At 35.7% G+C, this 19,035-nt stretch overlaps 1 protein-coding gene across 4 annotated transcripts in view; it reads right to left on the reverse strand.

Annotated features, from left to right (window-relative positions):
• LOC129374401 (partitioning defective 3 homolog B-like) overlaps positions 1-19,035 on the reverse strand; it is a 196,678-nt gene that overhangs the window by 16,199 nt on the left and 161,444 nt on the right. For all 4 annotated transcript variants that reach the window (XM_055052799.1, XM_055052798.1, XM_055052801.1 and 1 more), the window contains one exon: positions 9,864-9,940. In XM_055052799.1, the coding sequence (XP_054908774.1) occupies positions 9,864-9,940 (77 nt within the window). The remainder of the gene's footprint in view (positions 1-9,863; positions 9,941-19,035) is intronic.

The raw sequence follows: 19,035 nt of genomic DNA on the forward strand, positions 1-19,035 counted from the left end.
TCATACATTTAGCCACCGCAGCATGCAATTTTCACAATGTAACAAAAGGGTAATTGGAGTTTTAAAAATGAATCTATAAGAGAAACTTAACAAGCTTCATTTCTACTCTAACTGCTTTATTTTGTGCTTAAAAGCCGACTGCTGCAGAGCTGTAAAAGTATTTCATGCATTTTATTAACTAGAAAAATTTGGAGGTGTTGAAGACTTGTTCTGATATAGGTATCAGAACAAGTGTACTATGAGTACCTGGCCACAAGTTCTTCAGAGTCATTTCATTTGGGACTGAAAGCAGATTAAACACTTGCATGGCTCTAAACCCAGATGTTTTCCCTGTTCTTTTAGTCTTTTCTTTCTGCTCCGTTCAATTGCAGAAGTTAAAGTCAATATCAGTTGTCACCACCAAGAAAGATAGTAACCAAAGAACACAGGGGAAAAAAAGAGATTGTAAGTATTATTTACATGCATGTAAACACATTTAATTATCTAACTATACAATATAGTTTTGAAACGAGGACATTTCTTCTGCAGGTCAGAAACAACAGATGCTCATTAAACTGTTGCCAGATGTTAGCATTTTGCAGCTGCAACTGTTGAAATGTCTGAAATGCAGCCTATAGACACAAAATAAACAGGAGTGTGTTACTAGAGTGTGCTCATATTCACACGTTAACAAACTACTGTAAAAGAATCAAACTACTTTCTATACTGACAAAATGATAAATAAATCATAATCTCTGACTTTTACAATAAGAGTGATTTAATATTTTATGATTTCATTGCCTAATGCCGTTATCTGTAGACTTACTTCACCACAATGGATATTTGCTGTGCCAATTTTCCAACTATGTCAACCTTCATTATCCATGAGCAAAGTATCACATAACATCAGTCCAGCTCCAAATCCACTAAAATGCCGTTAAACACTTTCCACCTGGGACCCTTAAAAAAGTGTTTCCTCCCTCACCCCAGGGTCCTAGCATATCATACCCACTAGTCATGCACACCTGCTGGTCCTGCAACACATTATGGGTTGTAACCCAACATTTTAGAGACTATGATCAGATCAAAGCTCTGACCAAAATGCTTTAAAACAATACTGAGTGAACACGAGAAAGTGAGCAGACCATCAAGAACATGATGGGGTCAATGCTAGAAAAAATGGAGGATGGTGGTGCGGAAGCTGTCCAGAGTTGTGCTATATAGTTGTCAACTGATATTGACTTTAACTTCTGCAATTGAACGGAGCAGAAAGAAAAGACTAAAAGAACAGGGAAAACATCTGGGTTTAGAGCCATGCAAGTGTTTAATCTGCTTTCAGTCCCAAATGAAATGACTGAAGAACTTGTGGCCAGGTACTCATAGTACACTTTGATCAAGGTTGATAGTAACCAAAGAACAAAGGGGAAAAAAAGAGATTGTAAGTATTATTTCTCAAGTTCGCATATATCTAATTGAATATCATTTAATATAGTTTTATTTTACCCTCTCTTTTTTAAGCAGTAGCTCCTGAAAGGGAGCGAAAAAAGAATAACCCCTGAATTATTTTACTGTTGAAGACAAAGGAAAAAAAGCATAATTTTAAATGACTTTATAACTACTAAAGCAACACTCAACTTCTACAATAACAGAAAAATATGAACAATTTTAAATACAAATGCAACAAAGACATGAGAAATTACCTTATGTCCAACTTGTTACAAACACAAAAAACATTGAACATGATCTGCACTTAGAGTACATTTTAAAAACTTTATTAGGCTTACATGTATTTCTTATTTCTCATTTGCATATCGCTGTAGTACAGGTTAACATAAGTGGTGCATAAATCAAGATACTGTTGACTGACAAGCTGAACTCAAGGTTTAAAAAACACACATCATTGTGATTATGTACCTTCATCACAAAAATTACAATTCACTTATTTTCTCAAGATTTTAGATAATTATCTTGTAGAACTGTATCTAAAACTAAACATTTTCCAAAATATGTTTTCTTCTCTTCCTGCATGTAGCCTGAAAAATACTTAACTTTTATTCCGTTTTATGCTTTACAATTACTCTGTCTTGCACATGCTTATGGTTTAAACAGAAAGAGCTGATTTATGCTCTCAAAAAAGAAACACATTAAAGTGTGAACCAACTGAGAAAAGCTATTCCCATTCCTTGTATAAAATATAACTTTCTCTGAAACAAAAATTTCCCCCTGGAGAGTTTCAGCATTTGTTTAAAGAACTTCATACCAATCAACTTCCTTTTCTATTGTCATACTTCATCATGCAAATAAGAAAAAGACTGCAAGGAATAATTCTATGGATCCCTTGGATAACTAACAAACAATCTGGGTCTCAATGATCCCAAAGAAACACGGGAAAACAACCTAACAATGGGCTGGATTGTGCAGCAGTGGTAAAGTGGTCTGGGAAACTCTCAGGCCTGGATGGGAGGTCTTCTCAAGAGAGCAAGACTTTCTCATTTAATTTCTCTCCATTGGCAGGCCGAAATGATTTGAAAATGTCCTTTTCACCCCCAGTTCAGCAAGAATGAAAATGAGACATCAAGAGGCATAGGGAGCAAAAGGAAAGAAAAGGACTGATGTGAAGGAGATGGGCAGAAACTGGTGCCATGTGAAGCAGAAGACTCAACTAATACAGCTGCAGCAATTAAAAATGTCTGAATTAAAATTATAATAAGGAAGTGACAGTTTCTCCAGACCCCTAGAAAACAATTCTGACTGGGTCTTTTAATCTAATAAAATGTATAACCAGAGCAAATTGAAAAAGGATGTCTTCCTAATCAAATTGGATCGGGAATGTATCTTGAGCTGCTAACTACTGTTATTGATATAAATCTACATGGAATGATAAGTCTAATATTTTAGAGGAAGAAAACCTAAAAATGTTGAAAACTTACTAAATAAGTAATTTTAAAGCCCTAAATGAAAACAAATGATTATTTATTTTTAAGAAAACATATATACGTACACCAGGAGTACTATCTGGAACAATAGGGTCTGAAGAGATATCTCGAGCAATAACATGTTTTCTTTTGCTTTTTGTGTTTCCCCTGCCAGTCCAGACCATATTAAATCTGTAAGAGCTCTTTCCAAATGATGATTCTCCATGTTTACTTACATGGATGATGATGGTTACGACAATTACTACAATATAGCTCAATCTTCATGAGTAAAAGATTTAGTGATTATGTCAAGGAAAAGTTCGATTTGAACAACACCTGCATGGTTCATGAATATAACGTGGTCTATTTTGGTGACAAAAAGATGATGCTGTAGCATTCCTGTACACCTCAGAGCAACAATGCTAGATCAAAGTATAGCAGAAATTTCACTCATTTTTCATGTGTCGCAAATTGCAGGCTTTGTCACAGGTGGTGATTTGTCACTGTGGAGAATTACAGGGAGATTAGACATGTTTTAAATCTCCCTATAGAGTGCTAGTTTGTTAAATCTCCACACTACTACTTTCATAGAACATTTCTACTGATGCCTTCATCTTTACTGGATAAATCTTCAGTATTAAACTAATTTACTAATAACTTTTTTGTAAACTGTTTTCAAACAAAATGCTGAAAAATTATAAGGAGATAAAAATAAAAAAAATACAATTTCAAAACATGAAATAAGAAAAAAGCTGGAGACTGCTCTCTCCACCTACTTGGATATCTTGGTGATTTTTTCTTTCACACTTTTTTTTACATGTTTCCTTTGAATGTCTCTTGGGCTACTAGTGATCAGGTCATCAAACCTTTTAATGGAAATTGACATGTTATCATAAGGAAAAATGCAACCAACTAAAAAGTCCTTGAGGACAGATTTCACTTTTCAGACTGAAAACACTTGAGTTGATTCCTCTTCTTTCCTTCGTTGTTTCTTTCTTGATGAAATCTTCACAGTCAATATTTGTATGAGCACGCCTTTAAATAGTTAAGATCTGCCTGTTGTGAAATCTGTCAACTCCTGACCTTTGTCTGTTTATGTCGCTTTGTTCCCCCCTTTCTCTCTGCATTGCTATGTAGTGAAAACAATAATGAGTGTGTGTGTTCGACACACACAGAGAAAGAATGTGCAAATGGGTCATGAATGAGGCACACATGGGGCATAACCTGCTAATGTTATCCATACACAAACTGTGATAGCCATCTACTGACCCCAGAATAATTGAAATGAAACAGTGCAGGCACATGCATACACACACACATGCACACACACACATTCTGATGCTCATTATCAACACAGACATGTCCATTCCTGGTCAATGAGGTTATTTCAAACAAATGTACATTTATTGAAACACAATCAAAGTTCCCAAAGTTTAAATAATGGTTTTCTTTCTCATTAGTTCAATCTTTGCAGACTGGTTGCACTCCAATCTGAGAGATTATCTTTGATTTCCCAGCAGCTTTGAATAGGCTGTTGCATTTTAATTGTCACCTTCATATTTTTATACACGCAAAACATTTTTAAAAGTTTTACGGGGTGTGGTGTGGTGGCGCAGGGGTTAGCACGCCCCACGTTTGGAGGCCTTAGTCCTCGACGTGGACGTCGCAGATTCGACTCCTAGACTCAACGACCGTTGCCGCACGTCTTCCCCCCACTCCTCACGCTTCTTCCTGTCTGTCCACTGTTGCAAAAAAATACGAGCCACTAGCGCCGCAAAAACTCTTGCGACAAAAAAAAAAAAAAAAAGAAAAAAAAAAGTTTTATAAATCTGTACAGCCAATCATAGGTAAAATTGCCTTACCATTTGGGGACGTAATACTAGCACTGGTACCTGCCGTTTTATTATAAACAGAACAAAACTAAAAAAAATCAAATAGCAAAATATGACATTTTTTTTTAGAACTTTAAACAAAAGAATGCAATTTTATAGTTAATCCTGAACACCTATTTAAGCAATTTATTGGGAATGATGGAACAAATATTCAGTTCCTCAGAAAAATAAGGTTTATTATTGAATAAGTAACGTGTTGGGTGCATGTTTTTTTCATCATTTCGATGGAGATTAGTGAGATTTGTATTATGTTATGAAAAAGGATTTTCATGGAGGAGTAGCTACACGATTGAAACAAAGATTAAGTGCTTTGCTGTTCAAGCAACATGAAGCAAAAATATTTTAATCGTGTTTTTTTTTTCTTTTCCCCTTAAAAGTCACAGCATTGGAAATTCGAGCAGTGCAGGAGCAGCTTCTAGGAGTGAATCAGTGGGCGAAGAAATATTGATTGCTATAGCTGTAATTAATAGTTCAAATTTATTTTTGTGTGCTGTACTCTGTGTTGCCCCTTCAGCTAAGCTTCCATTAGAATCTCAACAACCTGACTTCATTTCAGAAAGATAGAATCTGCAGTTGAAACCAGATATCTATATACACTGATTGAAAAGACAGACTGTGTGCAGTTATTTCAGATAAAAATGTTCTTGTTTTAGCTTAATTACCAAAATCATTTGCTTCTGGTCAGTCATCTGTTTTCTGGAATATGCTAAACACCAGAAAACAACTTTAATAATTTTGTTTCTGTAACTTTCCTTGAATTTAAAAGTTTACATACATTTGGTCAATATTCGGGTTAATTGTCTTTTGAACTGTATGATAGCTTTTGGTTTCTAATTACAAACAGAAGAATCAGAAATTCTGCAGCACTGTGCATGATTTAATAAGACACAAACATCAATGAGAGGTGAAAAAAGAAGACAAAACAAAAAACAATCACATAATACTTTCACCTATTTAAATCCATATTCAGTTGTGATGTTTATGGTTGACATATATTTAACTTGAAGTAAGAAAATTTCAACTTCTGGATTGAAAACAAACAAGGAATAAAATAATTAAGTGTTTTTTCGCAAGAAAAAGTATTAAGAATTAAGAAAGAATTACTTAATTCACAAGAATTATTAGAGTAGTGTTCAGTACCATCACCACTCATATTATTTAAATTTGTTATATCATCAACAGTAAGGTATTCAGAAACTACATTTTATAGTAAAATGTTTTCTGTAGAAACATTTTATTGATTCATCTTTTTAATTTTAGCACTAAGCAATTTGGTTTTGAACATATTAATGCATTAATCTTAAAAACACTGAGACAGAATTGACTTTTGTGTCTTCATTTCTGAATGTGAACTCAGTAATAAAATAGTGAACAGATTTATGTGGCAGCAAAATATTCAGTTTACCCTGAAACAGACCACCTATCTATTTCAAGCAGTGACATTTGCTGACAGTTTATGTGGTGAAGCGCTGGCGCTTTGGGCAGGGAAACTTCATCCACAGTGGGGTCATGTTTTAATTTTAGAGCCATCAAAACCTCGTCTCCAGTACACATACGCACAGTCACACTTGCACAGATAAATTCACACCAACTCAGTATATGCATTCCATACTGAATTTAAGTGATGTTGAGTCAAAAGCGCAGTACTTGATTAAGTAACCCAAAAATTATTTATGAACCATCCTGGAAATAATAGAAATGCTCAAAACAGAATCTGTGGAACATGGCTTAGGAGTCACTCATGACATGCACAGGTAGACATGCAGATGCCAGACACGCATAACCTTCCAGCTATTTCTACTGTAGTCAGGTGGAAAAATATATTTTTATGAGGTCAACACCCTGGATGTAGTTACAAAACATGACTTACTTTGTGTCCATCTTGGACGTTGGAATAATTAATGTGTTAGAGGAAAATAGAAACTTTTATTAGGATATGTCTTTATCAGTTTTAGCTAATTATTTCACTCAAAGAATGTAGAGCATCTGTAATCATAAACTTTGTCTGGTCACAAATCCTTAATTAAATTTAGGTCTGACTTTGTCTAGGCCATTTGAAGCTTTTAGAAAATCGTAATTATTTATCAATTGCATTTCACTTACTTCTGTATAAATACTAACAGCTCAAAAATACTAAGTATCATATTTTATCATTAAGGTCAATAATACTGAGCAAGCCATAAATGGAAATGCCTTGTTTTTAACTGCCATGGACTTCCATGGTATGTGTGTATGCCATCAATTAAGGCATACAAACATAATTAAATCGACATTTTTTTCTTAAAGTTGAAATTCTTAAAACCGATTCAATTTTATTAATTGTCCATTTTCAACATATGTCTTAAAGTAGATAATTAAATTTAAGTGAATGTAACTGTGAGGATGTCTTGATTGCTTCCAGATTAATGCTAAAGGTTAAGCACAGTGAAGTGATCAGCTGTTTTTTGTTGTTGCTGCAGGTTACCACTGGAGGGCGAAGTTGAGCAAGATGCTTACACCTCCGACTCAGCCGCTCATCAAAGGTAGGAGGAGCTGGCTGGTGGTCACTGATCACCCAAGTGGTAACCTTAGTACTACTCCTGGCTCTTTTTTTATTTTGCATGTGCTCAATGCTTATGCTAACGTTTCTTTCCTCGGATATCCCTGAAAGTTACCTCCAATGTTGTGATTCCTCAGTCAGTCTTCTCAGGACAAGAACTTCCTGGATAAACACAACCATGACTAGGAACTCCAATGCTCCTCTTCACCACCATCCTCCAAGCCGAACCCATTCAGTTTCAAACACTCCCCTTGGACTTTGCTCCGTTATTTCTGACATCCATCATCTTACAGCCTCTGCACTCATCTCCTAACAATAATCACATTTATGATCCACGCTGCTAATCTTCTTCCTCACAGTGTTCCAAGAACTTCCCGAATGAAGAGCATCACTCGATTCATAATTCCTGTTCACAATAAACCTCTTAATGCTGCTGTTATTCCAGGACTGTCTGGTGTGTTCCTTAGTCTTCATGATGATTTTATTAGCGGTGAACATTTATCATATCGTTTATCATTTGTGGTAAAAGAAAATACTTGTCATGATAAGAATTTTGATATATCATTCAGAAAAATTTACCGAAATGTTATTTCTCCAAGAGATCCTCAATAAGTGGCAGTAAATTCAAAAACATGATTATGTGCAGCTTTGTAGTATAAATCAGATGTGTTTATGTGAATAGTGTCCAAAAAAGGCATTTTCAGAATTAATGTGTAAGTATATTTTTCAAATGTTTTTCATCACATACTTATACATGAATTCTGTGCAAAAAAGTTTTGTCTATACAGTTATCTAACAAATAAGTAACTAGTTTTTAGCATTATCACCACAGTCCTACAAAATATCATAATAAAATTCTAAGTCTATATCATGCACCACTGATTTTTATGCTCTTTCGACATTCTGCATATATATATTGAATTAAATAATTAGTTATTGCTATTATGCCAGTGTGGTCATTGTGGAGAAAGATATAAAAGTGCAACGCTTGCAAAAAGCGTTTGGCATCTGTGACTTGGCAGCAAAGACACCATAAGACCGTTTTCTGTTTTAAGTGTTGAACCAATTTCAAGGCTTTTTTCTTTTAAATTAATTATTTAGCATACATTCATGGGCAAGGTCTCTCTTTAGTCAGATCTGCATCATAATGTATGATCAGACATCCGTGTGGATTTGGCTGAGTGTGTAGAAATAGCAGCCCAAGTTTCTAAGTGGAAACAGAAATGCAGGACCTCTAAAGTATGCCAGCGTGTGCAAATGTGTCCAATTTCCCGAGGCTTTTCAGATACCAAAGCCAGACCTCAAAACTATCATCACTGCTCCCACCCCCATCTGCCAAAGCCATCACTCATGCAGAGACACCCTCCCTCTTTATGTTGGACACACACAAACACGCACATGCAGAGACACAAACACTGACAAAAGAGGTGTGAAATACCCATCCCTCACTATTTTAACCGGGTTGGTAACTTGGCAATAAACTTTTTAATGTTCGAAAGTTCTGTTCTTCAGCTCAACTTGCCAACTCCCTATTACTGACAGACACAAACAACGACTAACATCTGTTAGTCTGCAGAGGTGTTGGTAGTTACCAGCAAGTACAACAAAATTAAAAGAAGCTAGAAGCAGCATTATTCTTTCTGTTGAAGTTCCTTTCTCCCCTGCTTTGCAACGTGCTTTGGATCAGTAACTAAGGAATTGTTTAAATGCATTACTGCATCTGCCTTAAGCATGGCGAAAAAGGGAAATGTGCAGCAAAGAAAGATATAACATTGGGTGAGGAGCAAACAAAGAAGAAAGGAGTCGAAGAAAATTAAAAAAATGAAAATCGTAGCTTTGAGAAAGAATGAAAAAAGTAGCAAATTAGGAGAAAAAATGCTCGAGTGACTAAAGGCTTTTTGTATATTCGTATGAGACTGTCTTCATCATTAAATTGTTTGTATGCAGTTTTGAATATAGAAGAAGAAAATAGATAAATAAAAGAAGTTTAAAATTAGTTTCCATTTATAAAATCAGACCGTAAAAATATAAAATAGAATTTAGGCCAAACAAGATCTTTGAATGGACTTCTATCAATTTGTACCCTTTTGTACAACTGATATCTAAAATCAAAAATGATGTTTATAATCGAACTTATAAATTGTATTTATTTTTATGTAAAACTGAAAAAAGAAGTATAAATAAAACTATAATCCTGATTCAAAATAACGACATAAAATATATAAAATGAAGCTCAAGCAAACCAGAAAATAAGTTAGTAGTTTTGTGCAAAAGCATGAAGTAGCAAAATTTACTTTATAGACCATATCATGATTCAGTAAGCTATAATAGAGCTCATTTACTTGGCAAGACAAAATAACTAAAAAAGGCATTCAACAAGTTTGAAAAGAGTAGAGAAGGCTCCAGTGGTGGAGGTATGACGGGTTCCGGTGTGTGGGAAATTTAGGAAGAAAAGTCGTAAACAAAGATTAAATTAGAGGAAGAAAAATAAACAGAAAGGATTTGGAGTTTCTCACAGATGGAGGGAGACAATTGTACCTTGGTAAGGACGCGTACTGGCGCTCCACTTCCTCGTATCGTGGAGTCAGACGGGGATCAGTGCCTCTGCCTGGTATCTGGCGGACAAAATGAACGTTAGTTTGGAGCAGTAGGAACAGGAGCAGTAGATACCTAAAGTTGTGGCATCTTACTAGTACAGCATCTTGTATTAAACTCTATATTAAAGAAGAACAAACTTTAAAGCTGGGAGTGGAAGCATGTGGGATGCTTAGCCATAAGCCCCTCATTTTCTCGATGTTTGGGTGTTTGTGATACTCTGGTAATTTAGGACCAAAAAAAGCTCGTTTTTAGGGATTTAGGTCTTCTGAGGTTTGTTGGGGTGGGGGTAGGAAGGGTCTCCATCCAAGATTAGGTTACTTCAAAATATTATGTCTCTCTCTTTCTTTCATAAACACACACGCGCACACACACACAGTTTCACATGAAGAGAACTGCACCTCATCTCCATACTGAAAGAAAAAGAGCAGCGATTAATCCAAACTGCTGACAGTTCAATCTTACCTCCTCTTCTCACTGGTTCTCACTTTAACCCTCATCATCTTGTTTTCTCCTTCTTCACATATTCCTGTTTTTTTTTTTTTAACCCTCTCTCTCTCCCTCTCTCTTTCATTGAAGCACAATATTTCCCTCTGAGAATATTTTGGTCTGTTCAGCGAGGAGATTCCAGCTCGACTAAAGACCAAAACATCAACATACTTTATCTAGGCAAACACACACAGCCATACACAAAAAAATGGTTTTGGTGCTCGTTAAATGCATTTTCATTTCACATTTGTCAGGGTAAGACAGTGCTTTCGCCCAAAATTTCTATGAATAAGATTGTGTAAAATTTCCAAGTTGGATTTCTGTGTCAGAAATGGTAACAACAAAGTAAAAATAGAATAAGTAATTAGTTAGATTACTCATGAATGAAAAAAGTTTATTTTAATGGTGCTATTCTTATCACTGATTAACTAATGTTCCCGTCTGAGCTGTGGATCTCTGCAGCTCTTCTAGAGTTACCATCGGCCTCTCGGCTGCTTCTCTGACTTTTGCTGTACTGGCATGTGACCTATATTAAGGTGTTGTTTGGTTTCCAGTAGAAGTGGGCAATGACTGTATCATTTAGCATTTATTGCAATGAATTTCTGATCACAGTGGATTTTAAGTTATTGCTATCACAATAAATTCCAATCAATGTTGTTTCAAGTCCCCCAAAATGGTTCCTTCTGTTCGTATTGTTATCACAATAGTATCACAAAATATTGTGATAAAATTTGAAATCCATGTGACCCACCTGCTCTGAGACATATTCAAAGGTTTTTCACAGTTTTCTTCCTGACCTATCATGTTCATGTTCTTTGATCTTCATGATGCCCTAAGCTCACCAATGTTTTCTCTTAAACCTCTGAGATCTTCACAGTTGGATTTATGACGAGACAAAGTCATATCAACATAGATTCCTGAAAAAATAGAGTTGCACGGATTACATTTAGGTGTATCAGAGTCAAGGGGTAAATATACATGCCACACATTTCAGATTGGAAACTATTGAAAACAATGTACTGTATTTACATTTCAATTATTTACACAAAATCAATTAAAGTTTGAGGTTGGAACTGTAATCCCAGCTCCAGAAAGAAGGACAGAGGGAAATACATTCAAAACTACACAATATGAGGTGAGGTGTGTTGGAGACAAAAGACTGGAGACATCGAAGAAAGCTCAGTGCTTTTTCCTTCACAACATGCTGCGATTTTGATATCAAAGAGCACAGCTATTTGCTCTCCCACTTTGCCTTTCCTCTTCTATCTGTATTCAGGGAAACGACGCCAGGAGGCATATAAATCAGATTTGCTGGCCCTGCTTTCTTTTGAACACCTGTCTTTATAGCTTCAATATCTCAGGTAAAGAAACTGCGGGATATTAAGAGCGAATAAAGATTGGGAGCTAAGGAATGAAAAGGCATTAAATGGAGAAGAACGGAGAAAAGAGAGCTGGAGTGAATGAGACGGGAGTAAAATGACTTACAGAGGAGGAGGGAAATTATGAAGTTGTTGAGGAGGGGCAAAGGGAGAGAAAGGAGATGAGAGGTGACTTATAAAACAAGAGAGCGAATGAGGTGAAGACAAGGGCGGAGGAGTGGGGAGGTGGAAAAGATATTAACGGCACAATTTAAACAAGATGTTAAAGGGGGAACCTGAGATGGGAAGAGATGAGCGGATGAATGAGTTGCATCATGTGGTGGAGGCTGTAAGAAATGATGAGTTGGTGAAGCAAAAGCTGATGTGAGAAAGCTTTCCACATCTGGAAAACACTCATCAATTAAACACGTCAATACAAAAAGTTGTCACAAATAAATTACATATTAGAAATGACCAGCAGATGTGGGTTAATTAATTAATTTGTAGGTTGAACACCGGTGAATTTCAGAAAGAAAGTGAAGCTAAATTCATTATTCAGTTAAAAATTTTAAGAAAAAAGGCAGATTGAAAAAGTCTGGAAAGGAATGTTCAGATTGTAATGACATTATACAGCATAAAGAAAATCCCTCATTCAACAACATGTTTTACTCACTGACAATGAAGTGGAATCATTACATTTTGGAGATGTTCACTGTCAGGTGCACAATGTGCAGGTAAGAAGCTGGAAACCTAACTTGTGCAATCGCTGGTGGAGTTAACGTTCTCTTCTATTTTCAGGGGAAATGACGCCTAAACTTTTACCTTTTTCAACATGCAGTTTTAAATCATATCTCTTAATCTTGTTTATGTATGAGATTAAGATATTAAAAATGATGTCAACTCTTAACATTTTTCACAAATCTTAAAAGAGTTCAGTGAATTTGTACTCAGTCCCCATGAGTCAATGCAAATGTTTACATTAATTTTTCAAGTCTTTTCTCTATCACTAAATCAATTTCATGTCTAGACTAAATAACAAGTGATGTTTTGGCTGCTTCTTTGATTAGCATATTATTACTATGATGGACTAAACAGGAAAACATTAAATTTTTAAAGGTAAGGATGTAGTTAAATAACTCAACAGAGATTAAAATACACACTTCCACTTCCTAACTTGATGACATCTGCAACAGGACTCTATTCAAGGATATGAATGTAAAAGAGGATGAATACAAAAGCATGCTACACTTTTAAGACATGTATTTACTAAAAGAGAATCATATATTATCGTTCCTACTATGTGTTTGACTAAAAATATGAAAACATTCAAGGCACCATACAAAGGAACACACCTTTTCCATCACATGCAGCCAAACACACACAAGGCTACGTACTGGTAGCTGTACACAACTCATCTTTACCACAGATTGAAAAAAAAAAAATCATAATCTTTCTGTTTCAAGTGCAGCTACACAAACACACATCATTCCCTCTCTCCAGGCAAACACACACACCTTAACACACTCCCTTTCACTCACAGAGTCCTGTGGCAGCACAGTAGTGCCCTGGTAGGGGTAATGGTCTAGTGAAAAACCATTTCACGGCATAGTGAGCAGAGGAGAGGCAGGGAGGAGAGCACAGAAATCAAGCAGAAGAGACTGATGCTGAGGGAGAGCACACACACACTTTTACACACACGCACACATACTGTAAGAGGGGCTCATCTCTCTCCTTTTAACAGACCCTTCAATTTACCCATAAAATACACCACCCATCACTTTCAGCACTGACGCACACTCCTACTGTTTCTCTCTCTATCTCTTTTTTTCCACAGATACAATGAAACAGAGACATGAAAGATCCAGAGTCCAGTCCCTTTCACTTGAGCTGTTTCAAGGATGTGTCAAAGAACCTTAGATGGGCACAGAGCATTTTGCAGATGTATACAGCTTAAATTAGAGTAATTTGTTCAAACTCTGAACTGAGTCTTTCTTTTCTTTGTAATTCTGCTTCTGGCACCCCTTCATTGTTTTCTTCTTCTTCTCCCCAACCGTCTGTGCTTACACCTCTCCCAGAGCAGACTTAATCATTTCTCTTCATTAACCAACCTCGCTCCAGTTAAATAAAGGGTTCTTAGGAGTACTGTGAAATCGCTTCCTTCAACTCAGCTTGTTTAAAATCTCTATCCTTACTCCTGCTTCTTACTCAAATTCCTCTCCTGTCTCAAAATGAAGACAGGAGCCCAGCAGACTTCACTCAGTAGTCCCCTGGCTTAGGAAAACTAGTTTACTGAACTATGAAGACAACCAAAAGGAGCTGCGGAAGCAGGAAGTCAAAAAAAAATTCTTTCACATAAGGTTGTATAAATTAGGCCAAATTGTCAAAACTCAGAATGAGCTGTTTTAGGATCTCCTGTCATTTTAAATCCAAATAAACTGCTGCTGGCCATGCCTCCCCCAAATCAACGTTTACACTCGCACAAGAAAACATATGCACAATTACACAACTGTTCATCTTTGAAAAGCATAAGCAAAGCCCAACACAAAACCAAGGAGACTGCAGCAAGTGGTTTCTGGATTGTAAGTCAACAACAAAACATTTGTCTTTTACAGTAGCTATTGTACAGAACATACAGCTGTAAAATCAGCTGACCAAACACTGGAGCTTCGCTTGGGTTGTTAGGTGAAGTTCTGGACTCAACTGAGGTTACTAGGTAATGGTGCAATCGTAACTCACCACCAAAAGGTTTTTGGAACTGCTCATTTTCAAAACACCAAAAACCATAAAAAACTGTGGTATTTGAGCCTGTAGATTTGAATTTGGTGAAAAGATTGGCCAAAATAAACTCAAACATATTGGAAATTATGTTTCCAGTATGTAAATTCTAGGCAAATTTGTCTCCTCGTGAGTACAAATTGGAAAAATAAAATATAAGGTAGGGCAAAGTATTACAAGACCCAATTTAATCTCACGTTCATGCTAACAATGGTTGTATAAAAACCTTTTCTCAAAATGTGTAAACTAAGGAATAAAACTAAATACCAGCCATATGTGATGAAGAGTAAATTAGGACCAATGTTTTAAACACACCAGAATAATCTTAACACAACAATGACAGTTTCATCTCTCAACCAATCTTATCTGTGCAGTTACTATCCTGCTAACGTGTATCCATCTATCAAATTTACCTTAAATCATTTCAACCACATCTGCATCTCACTCTTAGATACCGATCTTTTAAATCAATTGTCCTTTTCTCCTTCTGTAAATCAAAAAAAGATTTTGCCTGTCTTCGTCCTTTCCCCTGCTCTGCCTCTCACCCTCGGAGAGATCAATGAATAAGGGCTGGCTTGGACTAATCTTTATTTATCAGTCACATCTTTCTGCTCTGCCAGTACTTTCGGCTGACTTAATTAAAAACAACTACCTTACTGTTGCTTTGTGCATGTGTCATGTCATCTGTCATGTACTTAATGCCTTTGCTTTTGCACATTCAATAACTATTGGGAGACATATTGTATTAGAAAGGAAAATGTCACCTCAGTCTAATAAACTACAATATGTATTTTTAAGACAGAAAAGGATACACCGCAAAATTACAAATTAACTCAAATGACACAAAATGGTTATGACCTTGGTAATTACAGACACGTAATCAAAACTGTCTTTTCAGTACAGTATTTTTCAAATTGCACAAAACGTTTGAAAACATCAATGTCAATAAATAGCTTTAAAATTAGATAAATATACCTGTAAATTGACAAAACATTCAGCTTTAGACTAAAATGCAGAACCAAGTCCATCCTTACTGTACAGGAACTAAAAGTACCTATATTATGATGAAATCTAAAGTACAGGGTGTAGGCATGAGCTGGTTATTGGTACTAATGTACAATTAAGCCCAAATTATTCAAATCCTTGGCAGATTTAGATTTAAAATGAGTCTACTTCAAACAAATTTATTTTGATAGGAAATATAGACATGTACAAAACAACACCAGTTTAGTTTCACTTATGTAAAATGATATGCAAAAAATTATATATATATTTATTAGCAGGACAGCAGTCTAACTCTTCTTCTAGTTGCTGACCAGCTTTTTACATATCTCCAATAGTATTTTGTCAATTTACCTACAGCAACCCTAGGAGGCCTTCCTTCCATCGATGCCTTCCTCGGAAGGCCTCTTAATCTTTACCTCTTTCCAGAGAAGTCTGGATTCTGGCTGAGTTTCTCCAAAACACTGGTATTATTTCGAGTCAGAAGAAACATGGTCAATTAAAACCTAAAAATTTCAGGGGATATTTATAATCTCAGCTTCATTGTATATCAAAGTTTTCTAAGGTCATAATTTTCAAAACTACAAAAACTTTCTGTCACACTTTTTAAACAAGTTTACCAAGGCATTTTATTTGATTAGCAGACTATAATAATAGCAATACAAATTAAGACACAGCATAGGTTATCTTTTAAGGACTGAATATCTACAGAGATGTGAAATATACACTTTACACTTACTAATTATGCCATACATATGATTTTATATCAGCAAGTGCTTGATCTTTAACGTCTCAGACTAGCATCAAGGGTTAAAAATCTTGACAGAGACATTTCTAAGTATCAGGGCACCAGGGTGTCATTTACTGAACACGATCAACAGATCATTAGCCAAACTCTGTGAAGGATTCAGCTGCTGTTTAACACAATCCCAAGGGGGAAAAGACATCAGCAAGTATTTCAGAGAGGCAACTCTCAGGGTTCATCAATCAGGCTGTCTGATAAGGCCACTGAAAAACAGTTTGGAGTATGAAAGATCACTCACAAGTGAAAAAAAAACAAACAAAAAAAAGAGGCAGTTGCCAAACATTGAAGGATTGGATGCCTTTGCAAATGTGGTTACTATTTTAAAGCTTAAAGTGCACAGCAGTGCACTCAGAAAGGTTGGAAAAGTTGCCAAGTAAAAGGCACTACTTTCAAAAACAAAACAGCAAAAGAAAGAAAACATGACACAATGCTTTAAAAGTGATGTTTTCCAAAGTTAAATCCAAACTCAAAGTCACAAACAGGTTTGGCCATACTGCAGCAAAAAACAAACGTTAGTAAAATAATGAGCACCGAGTGTCAGGTAAATATGTGATCCTATTTAGCAGATAGACAAGTTGGAGTCATTGATAAATGTCTTCTATATGATGTATTGAAATATTCCAGTCTATTAGAAAGTAATCTGACACCTAAAGCTTGGCTGAAAATGAGTCTATAAACAAGCTAAGGTTTGAAAAGAAAAAAGCTACAGTGGAAAGTCCAAATACTCTCAATCTCCACCTGATTAAATGCTGTGGCAGGATCTTTAACGAGCTGTGGAAGAATAAACTCCCGCAAACTGAATAGAAGTAAAAGTGTAAACTGTAAACGCCAAGATTATCTTTACAAGTTTTCCATATTTAGGGTCTTGGGCAAAACTCCTCGTTCACATTGAAACCCATGCGGATTAATGACCTTATCTTAAACTAGTTTTTAATATTTCACAAGAATGGAAATAATATCTCACACCCATATGATGATTTATCATCATATGGATGATGAATTAAGACATTATGGCTTAATTCATGCTTTTATTAAAACCTTTATGTCAGCAGAAGAAAATAGTGGTATTCAATCTATTTTTCAAGAGAGTCCTGGACAAGACAGACAAATGGGATCAGTTACAATTATTAAAGCATTTATGTTAAAATAAATCAAGCAAAACAAATACAGCAAGATATCTCCATGTCCAAGTCACCAAACAGTCCTTTATAAATGTCCAAAGAGAAAGTATTTTTAATTTTCAAGTAATTTTAAGAACATCTCCAGGTGTTTTTTCTCAACTTTGTCAAAACTTTTTATACTGACAAAAGGTTGTTATGGAACTGTATACTATAACCAACTCAACTTCTCACATAAATGTGGGCCTAGATATTAAGCAACCTAAAGTGGCCATGTTAGACCACAGATATTTTGAATTTGAAAGTTTCCTTCCTGTTTGTGTTTAAAACAAGTTTAAAGCCTAAAAATTTATGAGAAGCAATAAAAGTCAGAGCCATGTTGAGAGATGAACAATCCATCGCCTTTTCATCTGTGTAAATATGGAAGTTTTAAGTGTCAGTGTTAGGGTCAACATTATTGATGGAGAGGATGGAAAAGAGTGGTTCTAAGACAGAACCCTGAGGAACACAAAGCACGACCGAAGGCTGTTAGTCTAAAACATGATAATTAATGCTAACTGGGTGCTTTAACTTTTACTGATCAGGACAGCCAAACAGGAAAAATAAAGCATGCCTTTATTTTTGATCATGTAGAAAGAAAAGTAAAATCGAAGCCTTTAGAATTTTGTCCTTTTTTGACGAGTTTGCATGTTCTTTTTACACACTTTTCACAATGCTGAGCATCCACAGACAATTGTTTTCATTTATTCACCAATGTCATCCATCCATAGCCAACCCAGTCTTTATTTATCCTGCCCTGTTCATCTAATACAGTACACCACTCTTTCCTCCATCCATTTATTCATTCAATCCTGCTACAGAAAGCAGTAATTGCAGCTGCTGGTGAAAAGCTCTCCATTTTCTCAGCTAATTACTTCAGCCTCTTAACAAAGTAGCACTAAAGCAAAGAGACTCGACAAGTGCCCTTACAAGAACATGCTTATTCACATCCACACACAAGTTCACCTATGCACACGCTAACAGCTATTCAAATTAGCTCTTTCCATAGTTCATCAGTCTTCTAATGAATCTGTTTTGACCAAACGGGTGAGAGTCACTCCACCATCTGCAGTCTTAAGTAGACCCTGGCTTATGTCGATAAGAAGCTTATTTTTTTAAATGACCATCAGTTTCTGTAATTTTAAACCTAAAGCAGTATGTCTCAGCAATATAAAGAATATTTTTGAAAATATGCTTGTTTATTTTGTACCTAATATAAAGATCAGTAGATTGACCCCAGTTGGTCCAAGTTGGTTTCAAGAAACTGTTGAAAGGTTCATTAATCTGGTATGTATTATTTGGAAATCAGTGGTACCTAATGTGCACTAAATAAAAAGTTATTTAAATGCTCCTTAGCAATATCTATACTGCAGTAAAAGCCAGTATAGCATAATTATTACTATGAACCGAACTCTCTTAAAACTGTATGCAAGGCGGAGAAAGACACTGCAAGACTCAAACAATGGGAACAAATGTACTTATTTATTCAAAGTGCCAAAGAATCACAAATCGTCTTTTCTGCAAAGCCG

This window comes from Poeciliopsis prolifica, unplaced genomic scaffold (assembly GCF_027474105.1).
Source record: "Poeciliopsis prolifica strain line A6 unplaced genomic scaffold, Auburn_PproV2 SCAFFOLD036, whole genome shotgun sequence".
Classification (NCBI taxonomy): domain Eukaryota; kingdom Metazoa; phylum Chordata; class Actinopteri; order Cyprinodontiformes; family Poeciliidae; genus Poeciliopsis; species Poeciliopsis prolifica.